The sequence below is a fragment of the Lagenorhynchus albirostris genome, chromosome 18 (assembly GCF_949774975.1).
Source record: "Lagenorhynchus albirostris chromosome 18, mLagAlb1.1, whole genome shotgun sequence".
NCBI classification, from domain to species: Eukaryota; Metazoa; Chordata; class Mammalia; order Artiodactyla; family Delphinidae; genus Lagenorhynchus; species Lagenorhynchus albirostris.
Window position 1 is genome coordinate 47,804,611 of NC_083112.1, and position 22,333 is coordinate 47,826,943.

The 22,333-nt window shown below is 37.8% G+C and overlaps 1 protein-coding gene across 3 annotated transcripts in view; it reads right to left on the minus strand.

Moving 5' to 3' along the window:
- KLF12 (KLF transcription factor 12) overlaps window positions 1-22,333 on the minus strand; it is a 441,113-nt gene that overhangs the window by 293,775 nt on the left and 125,005 nt on the right. For all 3 annotated transcript variants that reach the window (XM_060128878.1, XM_060128877.1, XM_060128876.1), the window contains one exon: window positions 4,602-4,665. In XM_060128878.1, the coding sequence (XP_059984861.1) occupies window positions 4,602-4,634 (33 nt within the window). In that variant the 5' untranslated portion in view covers window positions 4,635-4,665. The remainder of the gene's footprint in view (window positions 1-4,601; window positions 4,666-22,333) is intronic.

A 22,333-nucleotide genomic window follows, 5' to 3' on the forward strand; every position in this document is an offset into this window, starting at 1 on the left:
TGTTATCTAATGGCAAATGGTAAAGCGACAAATTCGAGTGCAATGAAATGGAGTAAAAGAAAGAACTTAAAAACTGAGTAAAGAACTTAATGTGAATATATACACACACACATATTTTGATATAAATATATTTATATATTATTGATTAATTGATTGATTGACTGGTTGAAAGAGGAGATGAAGACAGTACCTGAAAATAAGACTATTGATATGGCCACAAAATAAATTTTACAAATGCTATTTAGGCTGTTTAAATATTAGAGCATAAGCAGGAAGGCATAGCATGATATTCTGTGGCTCTTGGCAAGATTTTATCACCGCTGGCAAACTGGAAATGTACAAAATAGTTTTAAGAGCCATATTCAAATCCCTTTTCAATTATGTAGACAGTGGCAATGTTGCATCCACTGCTGACATTTTAAAAACATCATCTTAAAACTGACCTTGGGAATATACATGAAATATAGAAGAGATAAATTTCCAAACTGCAATTTTCTCTCTGAATCAGACCTTACTAAAACTAACAACACCTGATTCAAGCAGGTTTAAAAACAAGCATCAATGTACTCTTTGTTCTAAGGCATCTATAACTGAAAACACAGATTGAGAAATATAAGGAACAGCAAGAAGAAAAACATAATTCTTTGGGACAAACACATTAAGTGAAATACTCACTGCTCCTTCCTCTATAAAGACTTTTGAACTCATGAATTATGAGCTATGAGGCACAATCATTTAGAATGAATCACACATAATATATTATACTTAATCAAGATAATATTTTCAGTCTACCCTCAGGGTAAGTATTAACACAAAGATTCTCTTTGCGATAATCTTCAGTTGTCATAAAATTAGTTACAGAGCAATGACACTGTCAAAATGCATAAACTTACAAAGCTGACACTGATCCATTCAAACATAAAAATTTAATTACAAATGAAAACATAAATATAAGATCAACATCATACATAAGAAAAGGGATAAGTACTTTCTGCATGATAATGAGTGAAGGTTTCCATGTTTACGCAGCAATGAGTCAGGAAAATTTGAATTTACTACATTTGCCCTATTTGTCTTAAGGAGTATAGAAAATTGTTTAACGTTACATTATACATGAAATTATCAATGGTTTGCTGGAGCTAGCTCATCTCCAGCTCATGAGAGCCAATTGTTAAATTTTAAGGAATCTTGCAAGCTCTTTGTTAAACCATTGAAACCAGCCGTAGTGGGAATATTTACACCATGGGAATTGACAAATATTACAGATCAGGCCTCCCCACCCCATGCCCTAGAGCCACTTTACTAGCACACCACTAATCCATATACAAATAAGTACACAGTACAATTAATTCTCATAAAGTAAATGTACCCATATAGGTAATACTGAGATCATAAAAAAGAACATTACCCAGAAATCTACCTTATATCATCTCTGAATCAAAACTCCCTCTAGAGGGCTAAAAACTTTCCAGAAACAAATACAACAAAGGAGAAATTTTAGCAAGGAAAAAAGGAAGGCTTTCTTTTTTTTTAAGATGCCACATACATGTAAAATCATACAGTATTTGCCTTTGTCTTTATTTCACTTAGTATAATGCCTTCAAGGTCCATCCACGTTGTCACAAATGGTAGGAGTTCCTCATTTTTTATGACTGAATAATACCCCACTGTGTATATATACCACATCTTATTTATCTTTTCATCTGTTGACAGACAGGTTGTTTCCATGTCTTGGCTACTATAAATAATGCTGCAATGATCATGGGGGTACAGGTATCTCTTCAAGTTAGTGTTTTCATTACCTTTGGATATACTCCCAGAAGTGGAACTACTGGATCATATGGTAGTTCTGTTTGTAATTTTTTGAGGATCTTCCATTATGTTTTCCATAGTGGCTGCACCAATTTACAATCCCACCAACCAGTGCACAAGGATTCCCTTTTCTCCACATCCATGTCAGCATTATCTCTTATCTTTTTAATTGTGGCCACTCTAACAAGTGTGAGGTGATATGTCATTTCTCTGATGACTAGTGATACTGAGCATCTTTTTATGTTCCTGGCCTTTCAGATATCTTCTTTGGAGAAATGTCTATTCAGACTTAGGACCATTATTTTATTCAGTTATTTGGGGGGGGGTTTGCTATTGAGTAGTACGAGCACCTTCTATTCGGGGATATTAACCCCTTATCAGATACACAGTTTGCAAATATTTTTTTCCCATTCTGTAGGTTGTCTTTTCATTTTGTTGATGGTTTCCTTTGCTGTGAAGAAACTTTTTAGCTTGATGTAGTCCCACTTGTTTATTTTTTATTTTGTTGCTTGTACTTTAGGTGTCATATCCAAAACATCATTACCAAGACCTATGTCAAGAAGCTTTGTTCCTGTACTTTCTTGTAGTAGTTTCATGGTATCAGGTCCTACATTTAAGTCTTTAATCTATGTTGACTTAAGTTTTGTAAATGGTGTAAGATATGGGTCCAATTTCATTCTTTCATACATGTATATCCAATTATCCCGGTACGATTTATTGAAGAGACTGCCTTTTCTCCATTGAGTATTCTTGGCTCCCTTGTCAAATATTAGTTGACCATATATGTTTGGGTTTATTTCTGGGCTCTCGATTCTGTTCCATTGGTCTATTTGTTGGTTTTTTTCCTACCAGTACCATACTGTTTTGATGACTATAACTTTATAGTACAGCTTGAAATCAGAAAGTGTGATGTGACGTCTCCCATTTTTTGTTTCTCAGGATTTCTTTGGCTATTCAAGGTTGTTTGTGGTTCCATATAAATTTTAGAAATGTTTTTTTCCTACTTCTGTAAAATACATAATTGGAATCTTGATATGGATTGCACTGAATCTATAGATGGCTTTCAGTCATATTAACATTTTAACAATATTAATTCTTCCAATCCATGAACATGAGGTACCTCTCCATTTATTTGTGTTTTCTTCAATTTCTTTCATCAATGTCCTGTAGTTTTCAGCATAGAGATCTCCTAAAATGTATTCTTTTTCATCTCCTTAAATTTATTCCTAAGTACCTTACTGTGTTTGATGCTACTGTAAATTGAATCAATTTATTCCTTTTTCAGAAACTTTGCTGTTAGCGTATAGAAATGCTACTGATTTTTGTTATGTTGATTTTGTATCTTGCAACTTTACTGAATTCATTAATCATATCTATCAGTTTTTTTGGTGGAGTCTTTAAAATTTTCTATATATAAAACCATGCCATCTGCAAATAAAGACAGTTTTACATCTTCCTCTGCAATTCTGATAACTTTTTTCTTTTCCTTACATGATTGCTCTAGCTAGGACTTCCAGTATTATGTTGAATAGAAGTGGTGAGAGCGGACACTCTTGTCTTGTTCTCGATCTTAGAGGAAAAGCTTTTGTATTTCCACCATTGAGTATATTAGCTGTGGGCTTGTCACATATGGCCTTTATTATGTTGAGATATGTTCCTTCTAGGCCTAACTTGTTAAGACTTTTTATCATGAATGGATGCTGAATTGGAAGAAGGCAATTTCAAGTGAAAGATATAATCTGGAAAATCATTTGTAAGTATCTGTGAAGGTGGGCTGGCAGAAAAAGACATGATGTACATTTATTTGAAGGTAGCAGGAGCAATGGGGGAAGGAAAATATGAAACTGTATGTGTTGTGCAGCTATATAAAGAGTTATGAGGCACATGCCTCTGTACTAGACTTTATGAAATAGAAATGGTTTAACATATTGTCATTTTCTTAGTATTAATTTATGATGTTTATATTATGACCAGTATGAAGTACACAAAAAGTTCAAATAAATACTACAAAGTGATAGCCAGCACTTGATTACTGTTGAAATTCCCAGGATTTTTTTACCCTCTAATTTACACCAGTATTTGTCTGTGAAAAAACAAAGTTAAAAGCCTTTCATAATCATCCCATGCCCTTGATGAAAGCCAAGACTGCAGCTGCAAAGAGGACAGCATTGACAGCAATCATATGCCATAGAGCTCTAGGATTAGGCTTAGGCTTGTGGTAGGAAGTGATATATATTAAACAAAATCTGGCTTTTTTTGTTTGTCCCAGTGAGCAGTTGTATCAAGTGTTTTTCCATTTTTTAATTATCATCTGAAAGTTGATTCTTAAACCAGCTTCAGTTCCCAAAACTGACAACAGCTAGACTTGCACAAAGAAGGGCTGCCTCTTTATAATTTTTTTTATATATTTAAGGGTTTAAAAACAAAAATTAGGGCTTCCCTGGTGGCGCAGTGGTTGAGAATCCGCCTGCCGATGCAGGAGACACGGGTTCGTGCCCCGGTCCGGGAAGATCCCACATGCCGTGGAGCGGCTGGGCCCGTGAGCCACGGCCGCTAAGCCTGTGCGTCCAGAGCCTGTGCTCCGCAGCGGGAGAGGCCACGGCAGTGAGAGGCCCGCGTACCGCAAAAAAAAAAAAAAAAAAAAATTACACTTTATAGATAGATGAATGTCTCTAACCATTGACCTCTGTCTCACAGTCAGACAAAGAAGTGCTCTAATGAGAATAACTGCCCAAAATTAATGTTCAAAATAGGACTGCCACTGCAATTATACAGTTTGACTAACCAACCTTTATTGTTTTCCTCTTCATATGGATATTCATTCATCCATTTGTTTCCAGAGTCACATTGATCCTGCAAGAAAAGCACACACAAAAGAACCAAATAATTAGAACCAATAAGGGGTTAATATCCAAAATATATAAACAGCTCATACAACTCAACATCAAAAAATAACCCAATTAAAAAATGGGCAGAAGATCTGAATAGACATTTTTCCTAAGAGGACATACAGATGGCCAACAGGCACATGAAAAGATGCTCAACATCGCTAATCACCAGGGAAATGCAAATCAAAACCACGATGAGATATCACCTCACACCTGTCAGAATGACTATCACCAAAAAGAACACAAATAACAAATGTTGGCAAGGATGTGGAGAAAAGGGAACCCTCATACACTGTTGGTGGGAATGTAAATTGGTGCAGCCACTGCGGAAAACAGCATGGAGGTTCCCCAAAGAACTAAAAATAGAACTACCATATGACCCAGTAATTCCACTCCTGGATATATATTTGAAAAAAAAAGAAAAACACTAATTCAAAAAGATACGCTAACCCCAATGTTCATAGCAGTATTATTTACAATTGCTAAGATATGGAAGCAACCTAAGTGTCCAACAACAGATGAATGGATAAAGATGTGCTATACATACACAATGGAATATTACTCAGCCATAAAGAATGGAATTTTTTCATTTGTAACAACATGGATGGACTTGGAGGCTATTATGCTAAGTGAAATAAATCAGACAGAGAAAGACTGTATGATATCACTTACATGTGGAATCTAAATAATACAACAACCTAGTGAAGATAACAAAAAAGAAGCAGACTCGCAGATAAAGAGAACAAACTAGTGGTTACCAGTGGGGAGAGGGAAGTAGGGAGAGGCAACGCAGGAGCAGGGGAGTAAGAGGTACAAACTATTATGTATACAATAAGCTACAAGGATATGTTGTAGAACGCAGAGAAAATAGCCAATATGTTATAACTATAAATGGATTGTAACCTTTAAAAATTGTGAATCACTATATCCTACACCTGTAACTTATATAATATCGTACATCAACTATACTTCAATTTTAAAAAATGAGAAAAAAGTTCCACATGTTGGTAACATTCTTCCACTGGAGGAAAGAAAAAGAAAACCTTAATTCTGCAATTTTTGAAGCTCTTGATTAGTGGAGTGACACAATAAAAGTAATAGCTGATGAACAGTTTTGGTTTTTGCTTCCTCTTTAGCAGCCATGTAAAGGGCAAAATGGAGAAATGAAGAAACAGAGGCAGAAACTCCAGCTATGACGCTATGACAGATCCTGGGCACAAGATATGAAAATCTGTATAAAGATAAGGGAAGGAGGGGAGAAAAAGAAAGGCATGCAACAGGGAGAGAAGGCTGGGAGAAAATGGCAGAAACTGCTCTAGAAGTAAATTTAATGTAAGAAAGAGAAGTCACAAATGTTCCGGCTGGAGCAGTTGGCTCTATTATTCTTAGCAACTAAGAGATTGTTAAAGGAATGCTGTTCTCCCTCTTTATAGCTGATACAAATGTGCAGAACAACTAACATGAATACTTTTGGGTGGCTCCATGTTATCCAATACCCAAGTAACTTTTTAAAAACTGATCTAAGATATGTCACTCAAAAATTAAACAAATACCAAGTAAATATTTATGTGATTTCTGAAAGCTTCCAAATCCCCAACACCATTTGGATCTCACCAAATAGAATTAAATATTGCTGTATTGGAGAGTTCTGATTACAATACACCATTTGCCCCATTTGGATAGATCTTAAAAGTCCTCCTATTTATTCTCTCTCAGTATTATGTAACTTGCTTCAGAATTTCCATTTCATGAGGCAAATTTTCTTTGGCATTCAGTTAAGCCAGCTTATTAGGCACAGTTGACTTTTTTTTTTTCATTTGGAATTACACTCAAGAGGGGACACGCCTTGGAGCTCTTAGCAGCACCCATTCTGTGCCAATGTCTACACAGGCAGTATCCAGCCAGGTCTCCTTTGTGTGTGTTTCCATACATTTGAACAGAAAAAACAGTTCACTCACTCATAAAGCCTTAAATGAAATGTACCAGAATGTACATGTTCCATGGGCTTGGCCTGTAAGATGAAGTGGTCTTTCATTTTATTCCAGCTTTAACCCCATCAATTGATCAGTCAGTCAATGACTCTCCCTCCCTCCCTCCCTCCTCCCTCCCTCCATCTCTCCCTCTATGTCTATATTGATATAGATATGTCTCTTATGACTCAAAACACATCCCCTAAAATATAGTACAGCTTTCACCACTACTAGAAATGCCACTAAGAAGCAATGGAACATAAATACAATATTTTAATATGACAGTGGTGAAATATTCTCTTGAAATTCAGAGGATAATTCTTCTATTTTACATTATGAAACCATAATAGGGTACCCCTTGAAAGAACTAAAAAGTCATCTAAAACACCATGTTCTTATCAAAATACGTCTTGTCCTTTCTATTCTTCAAAATATATCTCAATCCATCAGTTCCCACTTCTCAGCAGAATGTACCAGGTACTTCAAAACTGGTTTCAATCTTACATTCTGGTTCTATAATTTTTTTTCACACTTTAATAAACCATGAGAATTTTTACATGACACTCAACTTATTAATGCTTCTCCCTAAATTCATAATACTCCATTGTAGGGATACAGTATAATTTACTCCCTCATTTTTGTCTACTAGTTTATTATTTTTTACTATTACTGATAACACACATCCTTCTACGTAAATCTTGGACACAAGGACCTCTGCTAGCCTGGAGGATGCCTTTGGACAACTAGAAAGGATGCCCTCTCTGGGAAGACACAGACAGACTCTAATCAGGAGGTGGGGCCTGGCCAGGGAAGCCTAGTGTAGATTTCCACGACTCACCCCTCAGCCAAGCATCCACATCCTACACCACTGTACTTAGCTGCCCTGTCTGCAACTTTAGTTACCTTAATTGCCTTAGAATATAGTTATATAAGTATAATTACTGGATCATAACAATATGAACTTTTTTCACTCTTTCAAAATATATTACCCAAATCGCTTTTTATACAGACTACACCAATTTATATTCCCACCAGAAGAAGCTTTTTATACAGACTACACCAATTTATATTCCCACCAGAAGAAGCTGTACCTGCTAACCTAGTTCTATTACCATCTATTGTCCAATACACAGCCCATTGCCCAGCAAACTTTAGGAGATAAAATAAAGGTTTGTCAAATGAATAAGAGAAGCTAATGATAAAAACAAAAGAAAAATAAACTCCCCTTTATATCAATTGTGTGGATATTTCTTAACCAAGTAACTAGGGCCTTAATTATATAATTTGTATTTTTTTGATGCAGTTAAGCTACAGACCACAATAAACATTAAATTTTGTGAATTATACATAACACAACATCACACATTTTTACAGCATTTGGAGATTTACCAAGTATCCTAATGATAGTATTTGTTCTGAAAGTAGTTCTGTGAGTTGAGCACATGAGCATTTTAAGATCCATTTGACAAAAAAAAAAAAAAAAGATCCATTTGACAGTGACGATCAGAGGTTAATTTCCTATGCAACGAGTCAGATAATGGTGGGGTCCTTTTAAAACCCCTGAGTTAGTCCCAAATGTTAGTGGACGGCTCTTTGTATATATCTCTGTAACTACCTATAATTTAAATGTACACCTCAGTATGTTTTAAACCTGGGGACAGCTTGGTACAATGCTAACTTCTGTTTTCCATTCAGTTGAAGCTGTTCAAAGCACTCAAGGTCATCTTTTGCTCTGTAGCACCCACCCCACAGAAAACGAAGACACAGTTTAGGATTGAGAAGACCTATCCCTAGTTTCACCTCTGTCATCTACTGGCTCTGTGACCTTAAAAACCTCAATCAACCTCTCTGAGGCCCAACTTCCGTCTCCACAGAAGCAAGGATAATACCTGTTTTACCTACCCGATATACCCTAACTGAAGTAATGTCTATACAACAATCTGCACTAACATATACGTAAGCACACGTAAGAATTATCACTCTTTAATCAGTGGACAGATATTAAACAGGAAAACAACAGAATTTCCCCAAATTAAGACCACAAGATAGAATAGATGAAGCTCCAATTTTATTCATGCTAAGGGACCTTTGGGTTGTTCCCCAAATTCCCATCAAAACCAAACCACGATATAAAACAGGAAATTGGCACATTTCCAATAAGTTATTATATCATCAATTTCCTAATTAAAAGATTATTTAACTCTGCCAAATAGGTTTGTGAAATTATCCAGTAAATCCTCCCTAAGTACCGAAGTTCTAAAGGGCACTGTCCTCATCAAAAAACTCATCACACGTGTTTTGGTCCTCACTTTCCTGGCTCCAAAAATGATTCTCAATTGTCAGGTGAAGAAAAGCAAAGGGTTAGTTAGTAGTCACTTATTCCAATATGAAAAACATGAGAAATAACAAAAGGCATAAAGTATTGTATTTTAGAAAGAATTTTAGATTTACTTTTAAACAAAAATATTGCTGCCTGGAACCACTGGTAAATACTGGTTTTTCTTTTAGCGGATAGTCTGGAGAAATTCTACTTACACCTGTTTCTCTCTTCAGTAGCTATAAGCAATAGAGAATGTCCAAATTCTTCACTTTCTAACTCTTGTTTTCTTCCCTAAAATTTCCAGTTGGTCAGCCAGCTTCCATAAGAATTCAAAGAGAGTATCCTGGATAACAGAAATGACCTTGGCCAGAATGAAAGTGGATGCTATCCTCCTTAATGAATAGGGAGTTACTTCAGAATAACTACCTCGGAGTACAGGCATTACATTACCCTCTAGTAACAGGCTCTTCATCACATCTTAAATGATCTATTATGTTCTCAATCTTTAAAGGCTAGTGTTTAACACATTCAAAATACTTCAGGACCCATAAGTACACTTGTTGCTGGTTCCTCTGATAATCCCTTTATGTATCTTTAAGCAGAGACACAGAAACACATTTTAAAAGTGTTTACAGACACCTGACTAGTCAGGGTATACCACTCTGCCCACAGGTAATTTAGTTTGCTCTGTTTCAGATAATTGAATCCTGATGCCAGTATGGCAATCCCATTTGGAATTCCGTCTTCTGGATTCAACTTTACAAATCACTACTTCATTAGTTGTGATCTTGTGTTTTCAAGTGCTGATTTAAAAAAAAAAAAGCCAAGTAATAAACGTGTAATATACCTATTCAATTCAGTTACCACAACTTTTAAAGCTGATTAAGGAACTCACTGGCAGGCCTGTGCATTTCAGTCTGAGATATTATATAACAGGATCCATGTTGGCCTTACTCTGTACCAAGGTTTCTGATATATAAGTTGCCTTTTTTTATTGAAAGTTATCTCTGTTTCATCTGTCGTGGTGAGTTATCTTGGGAACTGAAAATGTTTGAAGGTTAATCTAAATATTTCAGGAGATAAATGCAAATCTAAGCGCTACATTTTCATAACTATTTTGACTTAAAATGAAAAGAGACACTAAAGACACAAAGCAGTAAGCTTGTTGCTAGGTGACAGGTGACACCTACAGTATCTCTTCTGAACCTGTACAGCATGAGACATCTTACTGCTGAGAAAAGACACACGGATTTCCATGGCACACACATCATTCTCTGTAGAGAAGCAAACTAGTGTTCAGGTATTTTTAAATATAGGCCACAGGTAGTCAGGAAATTACATCTGTATGAATATGTGATTTTAGATATGCCTCTCACAATAAATAGAAAAGGATAGCTCTTTATTTTCCATTTTGAGTAGATGTGGCTCTATAATCTAAATAACATCTACATATGAAATACATATAATTTTCATGACTCGTGAATAAAGATTAAAGAGTGATAATTTTTCTTTGTATCCCACTTCGGAATTTTCACACTTTTAATAGAGATCACGTCAACTAGGGTAGGCAGAATCCATAGAGAAAGCATATCCTGATAAAAAGGAACCCAATTTGTATTAAATTTATTAATACAAGAACATCATAGCAAAGATCTGATGAATGCAAAAAGAGAAGCACAAAAAGCCTCAATGTAGATTATTTCCTGGACATATTTTATAATTACACACCTACTTTGTAGCATTACCTCCCTTCCTTGAGACAAAAACCCAGGCACCAAGTTCCACCCCCTCCTTTACTCATCAGGCAATCCAAACGATGATATGGAAACGCCAAGGACGGTTTTATGCCCAGAATTGGGACCTCACATGAATGAATGGTATGTTCCACTCCCATTAGAAAGGTGGTACTGATGGTCACGAAAAAGATCCAGGCATGAACGCCAGACAGAATGAACACCAGCTTTAACATCTGGGGTCATATAACTTGGGGCAGGTTGCTTCACCTTATGTACTCCCTTTCCTGAATTTATTCAACTGGTAACATAAAACCTTCTGGGGTGCACTGAAAAGGAGAATGTAGACAATGTAGCTACCACACTACCTGGCACATACTAGTTACTCAGCAAATGTCAGTCCCGCCCCTACTCGCTACATTTATCATCAAGTGTCCAATCTCCTATTTCCACTTAAACTTTCCTGAGAACTAGGAACCAGCAATGACCTACTCTGGCCCAAGTTCCACTTCCTCGATACCACCTTCAACCACGAGAGTGTGTCTCTTACAGGAAGATCCTGGGAATACAAAGACGACAGGATCTCCACTCTAGGGTGTCACAGTACAGTGTCTATAATGCACCCATTAAGAGAGTTCAATGATGTAACAGCTAACAGAAATAGGAGAAAGGGAATTCAAGGTCATTAATAACCCATATCCCATAATAATCCCCTTGGAATTCTGTTAGTTACATACAAATCATTTGAAAATTCTCCATTTACAAAACGGTTCTTCCCCATTTCCAGCTCTACGTTTCTCTGAAATTATGTTTCCACCCAGGAATTCTTCACTATTAAGAAAAACAGACAATACAGAAAGAGCAAACTTTAAGAACTAAGGTCCCATGTGGAGTAACGTATGCTTTGCACAATCATTTAAGAACAGAGTTCTCGGGCTTTCCTGGTGGCGCAGTGGTTGAGAGTCCGCCTGCCGACGCAGGGGACACGGGTTCGTGCCCCGGTCCGGGAGGATCCCACATGCCGCGGAGCGGCTGGGCCCGTGAGCCATGGCCGCTGAGCCTGCTCGTCCGGAGCCCGTGCTCCGCAACGGGAGAGGCCACAACAGTGAGAGGCCCGCATATCGCAAAAAAAAAAAAAAGAACAGAGTTCTCTGAATAAACAGCCCATTCTCTGAGGGAGGAGGCGGAGCCAAAGCACACTGACGTGGAAATTACTCTCTCAATCTGTTTGCAGCTTCCGTTACACCCCATCATTCTGCGCAGACGGAGAACAAATAAACCCTTAAAAGAAAGCAACCATAGCAAATGAATTAAGCCTTTCTTTTACACATATTGTGCTCAATATAATGGTTTGAAAAGTAATGTATGCTACGCTCGTCTTCCAGTGTAATTGCCATTTTACTGGGACTGCGTAGTCAAAAATCTGATTTGTATTGCAAAGGACTGACAAGATGATTAAATCTTGTCTTCGTATGTCTAATTTATGTGATTTAGATTGCAACACAAATATGAGCATGTGCAATTTGTACTTGCATGGAAAGCTACTGCATGTAACACTACGTTCTGCCAAAAGTAACTTGGCCACACACTAGTCTGCACCGCCACGTGGGGGACCATAACATCCTTCCCCAACCCTCTCTGTCAGGATGTGTCTTAAACCATCATGCCAAAGATGTTAAAAATCTTTGGGGTTTTTAAGAGGCTGGTAGGAGAAAAGGAGTCACGGGGTACCCAGCTACTTACTAATCTCCAGTTCACTTCCCAGCACTTTCTATAAATATAATGTGGTTGTGTTAAATATAATGTGGTTGTGTGATTTATATATAGAAAAGCAAACTTCAAGTTTTGAAAACAAATGAAAATAAAATCATGGTAAACACACATTTGGTACCACTTATAAATGCATAATTCACACAGTCTAAGAACTTCTTCACTACTTTACTTCAATGGGTGTTATCTGGACATAATTGGGTGTATATATTATTGGGTAATTAAAATTTTATACACTAAAGAGCTATGACATAGTCAGGAAAAATAAATGCCTCGGGCCTCCCTGGTGGCGCAGTGGTTGAGAACCCGCCCGCCAATGCAGGGGACATGGGTTCGAGCCCTGGTCCGGGAAGATCGCACATGCCGCGGAGCAACTAAGCCCCTGCACCACAACTACCGAGCCTGTGCTCTAGAGCCCGCGAGCCACAACTACTGAGCCCACGAGCCACAACTACTGAAGCCCGCGAACTTAGAGCCCACGCTCCGCAACAAGAGAAGCCACCGCAATGAGAAGCCCGCACACCGCAAGACAGAGCAGCCCCCACTCGCCGCAACTAGAGAAAGCCCACGCGCAGCAACAAAGACCCAACGCAGCCAAAAATAAATAAATAAATTTATTTAAAATATAAATAAATAAGTGCCTCATTCAGTATACATATTTGGCTTTCCTATTAATTATTGCTTTCTATGTTTAGCTTGCCAATGCTAAGCAAGATAAATCCCACTCAAAGGCATAGCAAACTGTTTGCGTACGGAGTAAATTTATTTTCTAGTCCATCACAACAACAGTTGATTAAAATATGTTGCTCTTATCCAGTTTTGAATTAATTCACGTGAAATAAAACAATATTTATTAAATCGTGGGGAAAACATTCCATCAAACTGTAAAACCTGAGTAGAAAAACAAACGACACACAATTACAGTTGACATTTAAATGAAATTTGCAATCTCGAAATATTTAACAAGAATTAGAAAACATCAGACCTGAGGTATTTTAAGGATACTTTTATGTTCAATCTCTTCACGTAACTGGGCACAAAGAAGTTTTAACACAGGCAGATTTTAAGATATAATTTGAAGATGGATCAATGAAGTAAGTAGATTTGTTTCAGTGACATTTTGACATAATGATACAGAAACAAGAGGGTTTATTTGATATTTTTAACGAAAATCTTGCCTTACTGAACGATAGTTTTGACCAGCTGAACTCATTAATCCAGTGTGCATATTCAGACATCATAATCATTGCCCCACGTAGTTCATAATCTGATCCATAAGAGATAGCTGGCTGTCATGGCAAGTACATAATCAATAAGTATTTCTCAATGATGAGCAAATTAGTAGACTGTCAAATGTATTACATAACCCTATGCTTCTCTCATAATTAATTAATACCAAAATATCAAAATAACTATTTTGCTGAGAATGACAAATGATATATTAGGTTGATTCTTGTTCAGAAGGATCAAAAAGACCACTTGGAAAACTGAAAAATACTGAAACTGGACCTCAACTCAAGTACAATCCAAGCAGTTTATTGATGAAGGCCCACTGACATTTACTACATGGTACATATATTTTGTTATTAATTCATCTGTGAATCACCCATATGCCAGAAATTGAGAGCATTACAAATTATATGCCACAATGCCTAATTTAAAGAAGCTCATAGACAACAAAGGTGAGACAAATATGTAAAATAATTATAACAGTAATAGATACCATCTATTGAATGTTTACCATACGTTTAACATGAACTAGGTGTTATTATATATATTAGCTAATAAATGCATGTACAAGGCGTAGCTATTCTAATGACCCTGAATTAATACCCACACTTTAAAATGAAAGTAACTGTAATTAAAGTCCATATTCTCTAACTTATATCAAGTTGAAGAACTAATAACATCATATGAGGTCAGGTGAAAAGAATAAAGTACAGCAGGAAGTTGAGGGAACCCACAGCAAGGTGAAACAAAGCTGAGTCGTGAAAAGTGAGGAAGAAAAGACATTTCAGGGAAAGGGTATGTACTAGGAATGAGTACATTTAAATCTGAGTCTGAGAACACTCACACATATATGTACAGACACATATAATTTACACACACATATATGACCGAGCGTCCTAAGAATCAGCATACCTACACCAGCCAGCCCATGTCACCCAACGAGGGGCTCTAATATAGAAATCTGTAATGTGGAGAGAAGGTCCATTTCAAATAAATGATCAAAACAATTGTGAAAGCATAACTTCTAGTGTCTTAGGTGCACATCTGTCTTATAGTATAAAGGGATTTATATTATATATGCTAAACCAAGAACATTAAAATATGATTTAAAGAAGCTAATTCTATGGAAAAAATGACTTTAAAAGTGCTTTCTCATGAACTGTGCTATGTTCCATGATTGAAGGTATTTCTGACATTTCTGACTCTCATGGATCAAATATTTCAAAATATTTATTAATCAAATACAAAGCAATGAAAATATGCCCATAGATAGTAAGTATACTATCTTCGACATGCTTCAACCTTCAGGTTCATAAAATGCTTTATGACATACAGGCCTACACTAGCTATCCTTTTTAAAGGTGTTTTATTTGGTTGAGGGACTTTAAAGTTTCCTCACCACATCTGGGTTCTCATTCTGTACTCCTCTCCAGCATATGCATCTTCTCTCCTACCTTAAAAATATCCCCAATATGCATGGGCAAGTATTTTTACACTTTAATTTAAATATAATATCAAAAAACATCTGATTTTAAAAGGACAGTCTTGGGCATCCCTGGTGGCGCAGTGGTTGAGAGTAGTCCGCCTGCCGATGCAGGGGACACGGGTTCGTGCTCCAGTCTGGGAAGATCCCACATGCCGCGGAGCGGCTGGGCCCGTGAGCCATGGCCGCTGAGCCTGCGCGTCCGGAGCCTGGGCTCCGCAACGGGAGAGGCCACAACAGTGAGAGGCCCGCGTACCGCAAAACAAAAAAGGGCAGTCTTTTAAATTCTTTAACTTTATTCCCAAAAGGATGTCTAAATACACCCCATATATCATATATTTTAAGATTAACAAAAGGCTGGAGGTGGCATGCTGTTATTTGGGAAACTACTGGGCCTGCTAAAAAAAAACACTGGTAAAACCAGGTGTTGAGGTTTGACACATACCTCACCTCTGCAGAAAGCCATGGTCTGGAGAATGAAAATAACTGCATTTCAGTTCGTGAGAACCAAGTATTGATAGATGACAACTTGCTAGTAATCAAGAAGAGGGCTATGAAGTATACACGTGAATCTGCTGTTCAACTTGAATTTGAAAAGAGCATTCAACTAGCATCTAAGTGAACACAAGTGTCACACAAGAGCAAGCCATACACTATTTGCTTTATGGATGCCAGCCTTTGTCCAAAACATATTCATTTCCTTCATAATACAGGTTGCTGGTTGCTAATTTACATAAAGAACATTTATTTCAGTTTTGCTTACAAGCTTCAAACTTCAACATGCTTCCACCTTCAGGTTCACAAAATGCTTTGACATATAGGCCTGCCCTAGCTATCCTTTTTAAAGGTGTTTTATTTGGTTGAGGGGCTTTAAAGTTCCCTCACCACATCTGGGCTCTCATTCTGTACTCCTCTCCGGCATATGCTTCTTCTCTCCTACCTTCAAAATATTCAGATAATCTCTGTCTCAATGCTAACAGTCAGCCAGCTCTACTACTAGATGTAACTTCAGGTAACTACAGAACAATTTCTATCCTTCCTCAGACATGTGATCACAACTCATTAACTCTAAGTTGATCCACCTGCCCCGGACCATGAACTGCTCTCTTTGATGACAGATGTATATTTAGCATTATAGATAACCTGCACCTGGAAAGAAAATTCCCCTCCCCCGTTTCAATGAGGTCTCTGATTCTTTTCTCCAGTCTCTCTACTACCATTGGATGTCTTTTAAATAGTCTACCTCCCTACAAAGGGGTATCTTCCAAAACTCTCCTTAATTTCACAACGGGCTTTGATCTCTTAGGAAGTTCACCCACCAGAGATTTGATTATTACCTCTCAAATGAACATCTCTAAGCCTAAACTCTTGCTAAAATCTTGCTCTACCTTTTTTCCCACATAGATATTATAGAATTGTGTCCAGTGTATGCATGAGTCACTCCAAAGCTAGCTATCACCCATGGACCAATCAGTTATCAAGTGGAGGCTACACGAGCTACTCTTGATTACAGAAGGGCAAGCAACTTGAAACACATCTAATGCTCCAACTCTCTTGAACAACCCTTTCTACCCAGCATCAGTTTTTAATGCAAGCAAATTGTATGATACATTTTGTTTGGAGTTTCCATGGTTCTTAGCAATATGCTGAATTCCTGTAGCTGACCACTAAACATTATTTGGTGAGATTCGTGTCCCATTAGATAGAGTAAACAATACTACAGTATATGGCAATACTACCATTATCAACTGTGTGCTAGTGATTAGCTAACCGATCTGGGCCTCAGCTCCCTTATCTATGAAATTAAGGGGCTGAAACGTCTTCAAGTTTCCTTTCACTTATAAAGTTGTGGAATCTACAAATCCTCTATTTTAAAAATGCACAAAAAATGAGAAAGAAAAGAATCATACGAAGTCACCAAAAATAATTTATGGAATGCAATTTACTGAGTTCCTACTGTAAAAGAAGGTATTTATATTAGAACACAGGAATTATTTGCAGAGTCCAATTCTCTGAAATTCTTTTAAAGTGGAATAAGCAGCTGTTGTTGAAAAAAAAATGCACAAGCCTGCAAGGCATATGCTATGAACTGGAATACACTAATATTGGTTAACAGAGTTTGAGTTCTATCTCTGAATTGATGAACTCAGTGAAATTTATCAAAACTTCTCCTTCCCAGTGGCTCCTAACCTGGCAGAATATAATGGATGACTAATAGGTCAGTGGTAACTTAGCACACCACAGCTCTTTACTATGTGGTACTCTGAAGAGAAATGCTTAGGAGGTAAAGAGGGGACCATGAAGTGAAATATTTTCACTCTTTCCAAAGCTGAGCCTGTGGACACACCAGTAGCTGAATGATCCTCTGGAGGTGGTCTTGAACAATTCCAAAGGTGAAGAGGGAGAATTCCTTTTCTAAGCACAGTTCCGTGAAGCAATGCATTACAGTAGTGTTCATCTGTGACTGTAAGTAATTTCTTTCCCTAGGGTTTTACGATGGCCACTTGGAAGGCTCAGAAACATCTGCGACATTGTTTTGTGTAAATTAAAGGAATATATTATTTCCAACAGTATCTCAGCAGCAAAAATGTACTCTATATACCAGGTACGCGCCAGGCAGCGTCGCAGGTACTTCACACACGTTATCTTAGGGAGTCCTCACCATGAAGGAGGGATATTAACCTCCACTTTACCAGTGAAGAAAGCTTCATGGCTACTGAACTGCACAGTGGGGATCTGAACACTCTTCGGTCTGATTCCAAAGTCCATACTCTTTTCCTCACACCACAGTGCCCCTCACTAGAAGCTCCTGAGGTGTGAGCTTGATGAAAGCGCTATGCCAGGACAAATTTATCCAGGTACAGATGTGGCCAGCTTTCAGGCACTGCAACACTCACTTTGTGGATCCGGGCAGCCACTGAAGACACTGCTGTTCCCATTCTCAATTATGATCAGGAGCCACTGATGGCCCCAGTGTTGCTATTGCTACACTTGGGCAGCATTTCTCCATGTATGTTCTGTGGACGGAATGGGGTCTATATTAAACAAAGGACATCAGAGCTCCTTTTGCCAATGCATTTTTAATGTAGCTTTCCTCAGAGATATTATGCAAGAACACTCCCCCATATAGCCAGAAGTCCCAGGAGCCTCAGAAGTTTCTGGAAAGTTAACCCTCCCATTTTTACAAGACCATGAACAGTAACTGCAGAGTTCTTCAGAGCTGGATGACATCTAACATCCTAGAGTCCTGAATTCGAAACTCAGCTTTTCTATTTCCAAGTTAAACGGCCATGGCCCGATCACAATCTCTCTAGAATTCAGGTTTTCAACATCCACAAGAATGGCTAAAATAATGCCTACCTTGCAGCATGTTTGTTACGTCTAGAGAATCTAAGAAGTGCAATTTGCAGAAGGCTCTCGATAAAAAGAGTAGTTATTATTAAATTATTATTTTTCATAATTATAAGTACTACTTCGGTTTTAAAACACAGAACTAAGCAACACTACTAAGCCACAGAACCTGCTGGAGCCAGAAAGAGATCAGAAAACAAGCCACATGAACTTCTCTGGGTATCCTGTATTATTAAATGATTCTAATTTAAGAAAAGAGAAAGAGTTACTGAAGACAGCCAGGTTTCCAGAAAACAGGCATGCGTATGCCATACTCTTCTTCTACAGGGAACAAGGCAACAGGAGATGGGTTTCCAATTTTTCATAGTAATAGGACCCAAATAAACTAAAACCCATAGAAGTGAAGATCATTCTGAAAATCCATCATCCAGAACTCCTGTTTATGGAGATTATTTGGCTCCATCTTCTAAAACTTAACTTAATATTATATCTACTCCAGCCTTAGACGCTGATTTTCAGTAACTTCTACACCCTCTCTTTTACTGCCTCTCTAATGTCGTCCATCTTATCCCTGTAATTATTCGGAAATCCACACCTTGATCTCTGTCCTATGAACGTTAATCACTCATTCACGGGATCAACAAGTACTGCTTCTCCTTCCTCCTCTTTCCAACTAAATCCCTCGTCGAGTTAAAAATAAAGGAGGGCCCTAGGTTTTAGAAAGCACTGATTTCAGAATTTTGTTTTTTGTTTTTGCGGTACGCGGGCCTCTCACTGTTGTGGCGTCTCCCGTTGCGGAGCACAGGCTCCAGACGCGCAGGCTCAGCGGTCATGGCTCACGGGCCCAGCCGCTCCGCGGCATGTGGGATCTTCCCGGACCGGGGCACGAACCTGCGTCCCCTGCATCGGCAGGCGGACTCTCAACCACTGCGCCACCAGGGAAGCCCCTCAGAATTTTGTTTTTAATTACCAAGAAGACATACAACGGAACAGCACAAAATCTCTACTCACAGTACTAAGGAAACTAAACGCCACGCATTCCTAGTGGTTGCTCCAATAGCCACCAGTTGTAGCTGCTGAGCGTCTGAAACGTGACTGGTCCAAATCAAGCTGCTCTGCAAGTGTGAAATACACTTGAAGACCTTTTACCAAAAAGCATAATTTAAAATACTTCATTTATCATTTTATATTGATTATGTGCTGAAATGGCAACACTCTGGACATACTGGGTTAAATAAAATATATTATTAAAGTTAATTTCACCTATTTCTTTTTACGTTCTAACATGGCAATCAGGAACTCTACAATTACTGAAGCAGCTCGCATTATATTTCTATTAAACAGCACCGGTCAAAGGTCCTACATTTCAAAGCCTTGTACAACACACTGGGAATTTTCTTGGCCTCTAATTGTATTTTATAGAGACCATAATGACTTCTCTTCCACTGAATTCCCCAAAGATATGTTTTCTTGTTTAATCTAGCATTTAATGTATCTGGATGTGAATATATCCCAACATGTACTGTTAATTGAGCACAGTCTTCAGCTCCTTGGAAAGCTATAATTGTGAAGAATGTATTTGATGCTTGTTGGTACCTGATTTTTATCTCACCGGATTATCAATCTTCAGATCTTTGAAAACTCTGCAAAGTGATCTCAAAAGTGTCGTGTGTATCTTCCAAAAGCACAGTCATTCACGCACAGCCATGCCTGAATTCAAGTGTCGAGGGCTTTCCTTAATCCTCATAACCTATTAAAACTAAAAGATCCCCAGAGGACCAGAAAGACAACCCAACATCCACTTTGTGTCCTGAAGCATAGCTGTATTTAAATTGATAAAATAAAATGTAACGTATTCTGCATCACATATCCACTCTGCTGCTGATGGGAAGTACACTGGACAATACATACATCATTAAACTGAACACAGCCAAGCATATTATGTTACAGCATCATTTGGAAACTCAGGCCAAACAATCCTCCGAAATTTCTAAATGTCAAAACTACTGACAATAACATTTTCATTCATTCTGTGTCTCAATGTTGCTCTTTATGTTTCTCCTTAGGCATTCTTCTGAGTAAACAAATTTGATTAACAGAGTTTCTCATTTTCATAATGTGTAAAAGTGGTGAAAGAATTCATTGTACATTTAAGGAATTTTTCCAGCACTTTTATTGACAAGTAGCAATACCTAAAAAACAATCACATATTATAACTCATACCAACCCTCATTTTTTTCATGGAGTTACGTGTGAAGTCATGTTTTCAATCGTATGATTTCTACCAAATATCCCTGGTGGGTCAGTTCCCGCCAGATGCTAACATTATGAATAAGTGTGATACCAGGCAATGTGAGCAGGGCTAGACTCAGAAGACACTGGTTCACTGGCAATAAAACCTTTGACTTGAGAGAGAGGATCTGCTTGACAACGAGCACATGCATTTATTTCTTCTAATTCTGCAGAGGGTCTTTAAGAGTTGACCATTCTCCACATGGTGGTATAAACACAGAGAGGCCCTCCTGTGTAAAAACTCCCAGAACCCACAACCCTTGGGGCATCTTAGGGGCGGAGGTGCCAGGCCACACATGAAGTTACCAAAGGCTAACTCAGTGCTTCCCAACCCTTTTCAGGGCATCCTCAACTGTTTAAGGAAATCAGTATCTCAACACACCTGGAACCGACCCCCAGCACATCAGTTGGGAGTGTTCAAATGAAATGAAGCCTCTATACCCGTTTACAAGATCTCCTACTTTATAAACACAGTACTGCTGTACTGACAAAAAACAAACAAAACACCATCCACACATCAATCAGTTCATGATATGTACTGCACTGGCCTCACCTTCAGATTCAAAACATCTAGGAGGCCAAGGAAACTACAAACTATGGACACCCTAGATTTGTCTGGGCCTTTGCATCGGGGTGCCAGGAAGAACATAAATTCACATAATAAACATGGAATTTCTAACGGAAGCATCAATTTCACTTTTAGATTTTTTTTTTGGAGAAACTGTATTAAACTGAGTATATTATGAGCACAGTTCAAAAATCACATGATTTACTGTAAAATAAGAGAGTCAATAAATTCACTGCTTGCAGCAGGCTACTTTCAACCACACACCTGGAATGATTTTCCCTTTCTGAGGAAAAGTTTGAAAAGTAAACTACTGGGCAACCCTCAGAGGGGACAAGAACCCCTTAAACAAGCTCTGAACAAAGTAAGATTTTTCAAGGACTCTTCCATAGTTTGGAGTGTGTATCAGCTCTGGGCCACTTAGATTGCTAATTCAAATATAATTCATATTGTCAACTCGTTCTAGAAGGCTCCTGGAACACTGCATTTCAGCATCTCAGGTTTTCCAGCCCAGTGGAGAGCGGGTACCCCACAAACACAACTGATTTACCCATTGTACATTCATCAACAGTTTTCTTCGTGTGTTCTGCATTTGTTTACTGTAATGAATAAAACATTAAAATGGCTATTTGGAATATAAAACATTTAATAAAACAAATGAAAAATACAAAACAAATAAAAAATATTTGTAGTTCTTCCAAACGGTAAAGTTATGCTGGGCTGTAGTTTAGAGTACCTAAGGCTGTTATTTATGGAATAAAACTCATTATCGTTACTCAAATATTGAACAAGAATAGTTTGTATTCAAAGATAAAGTTGCCACAGGGGACTACTGATATAGGAAATAGGCTGCAGCAATAGGAGATGCATATTAAAATTTAAATACTGAAAAGGAAAAATGCATTTAACAGGTATATTT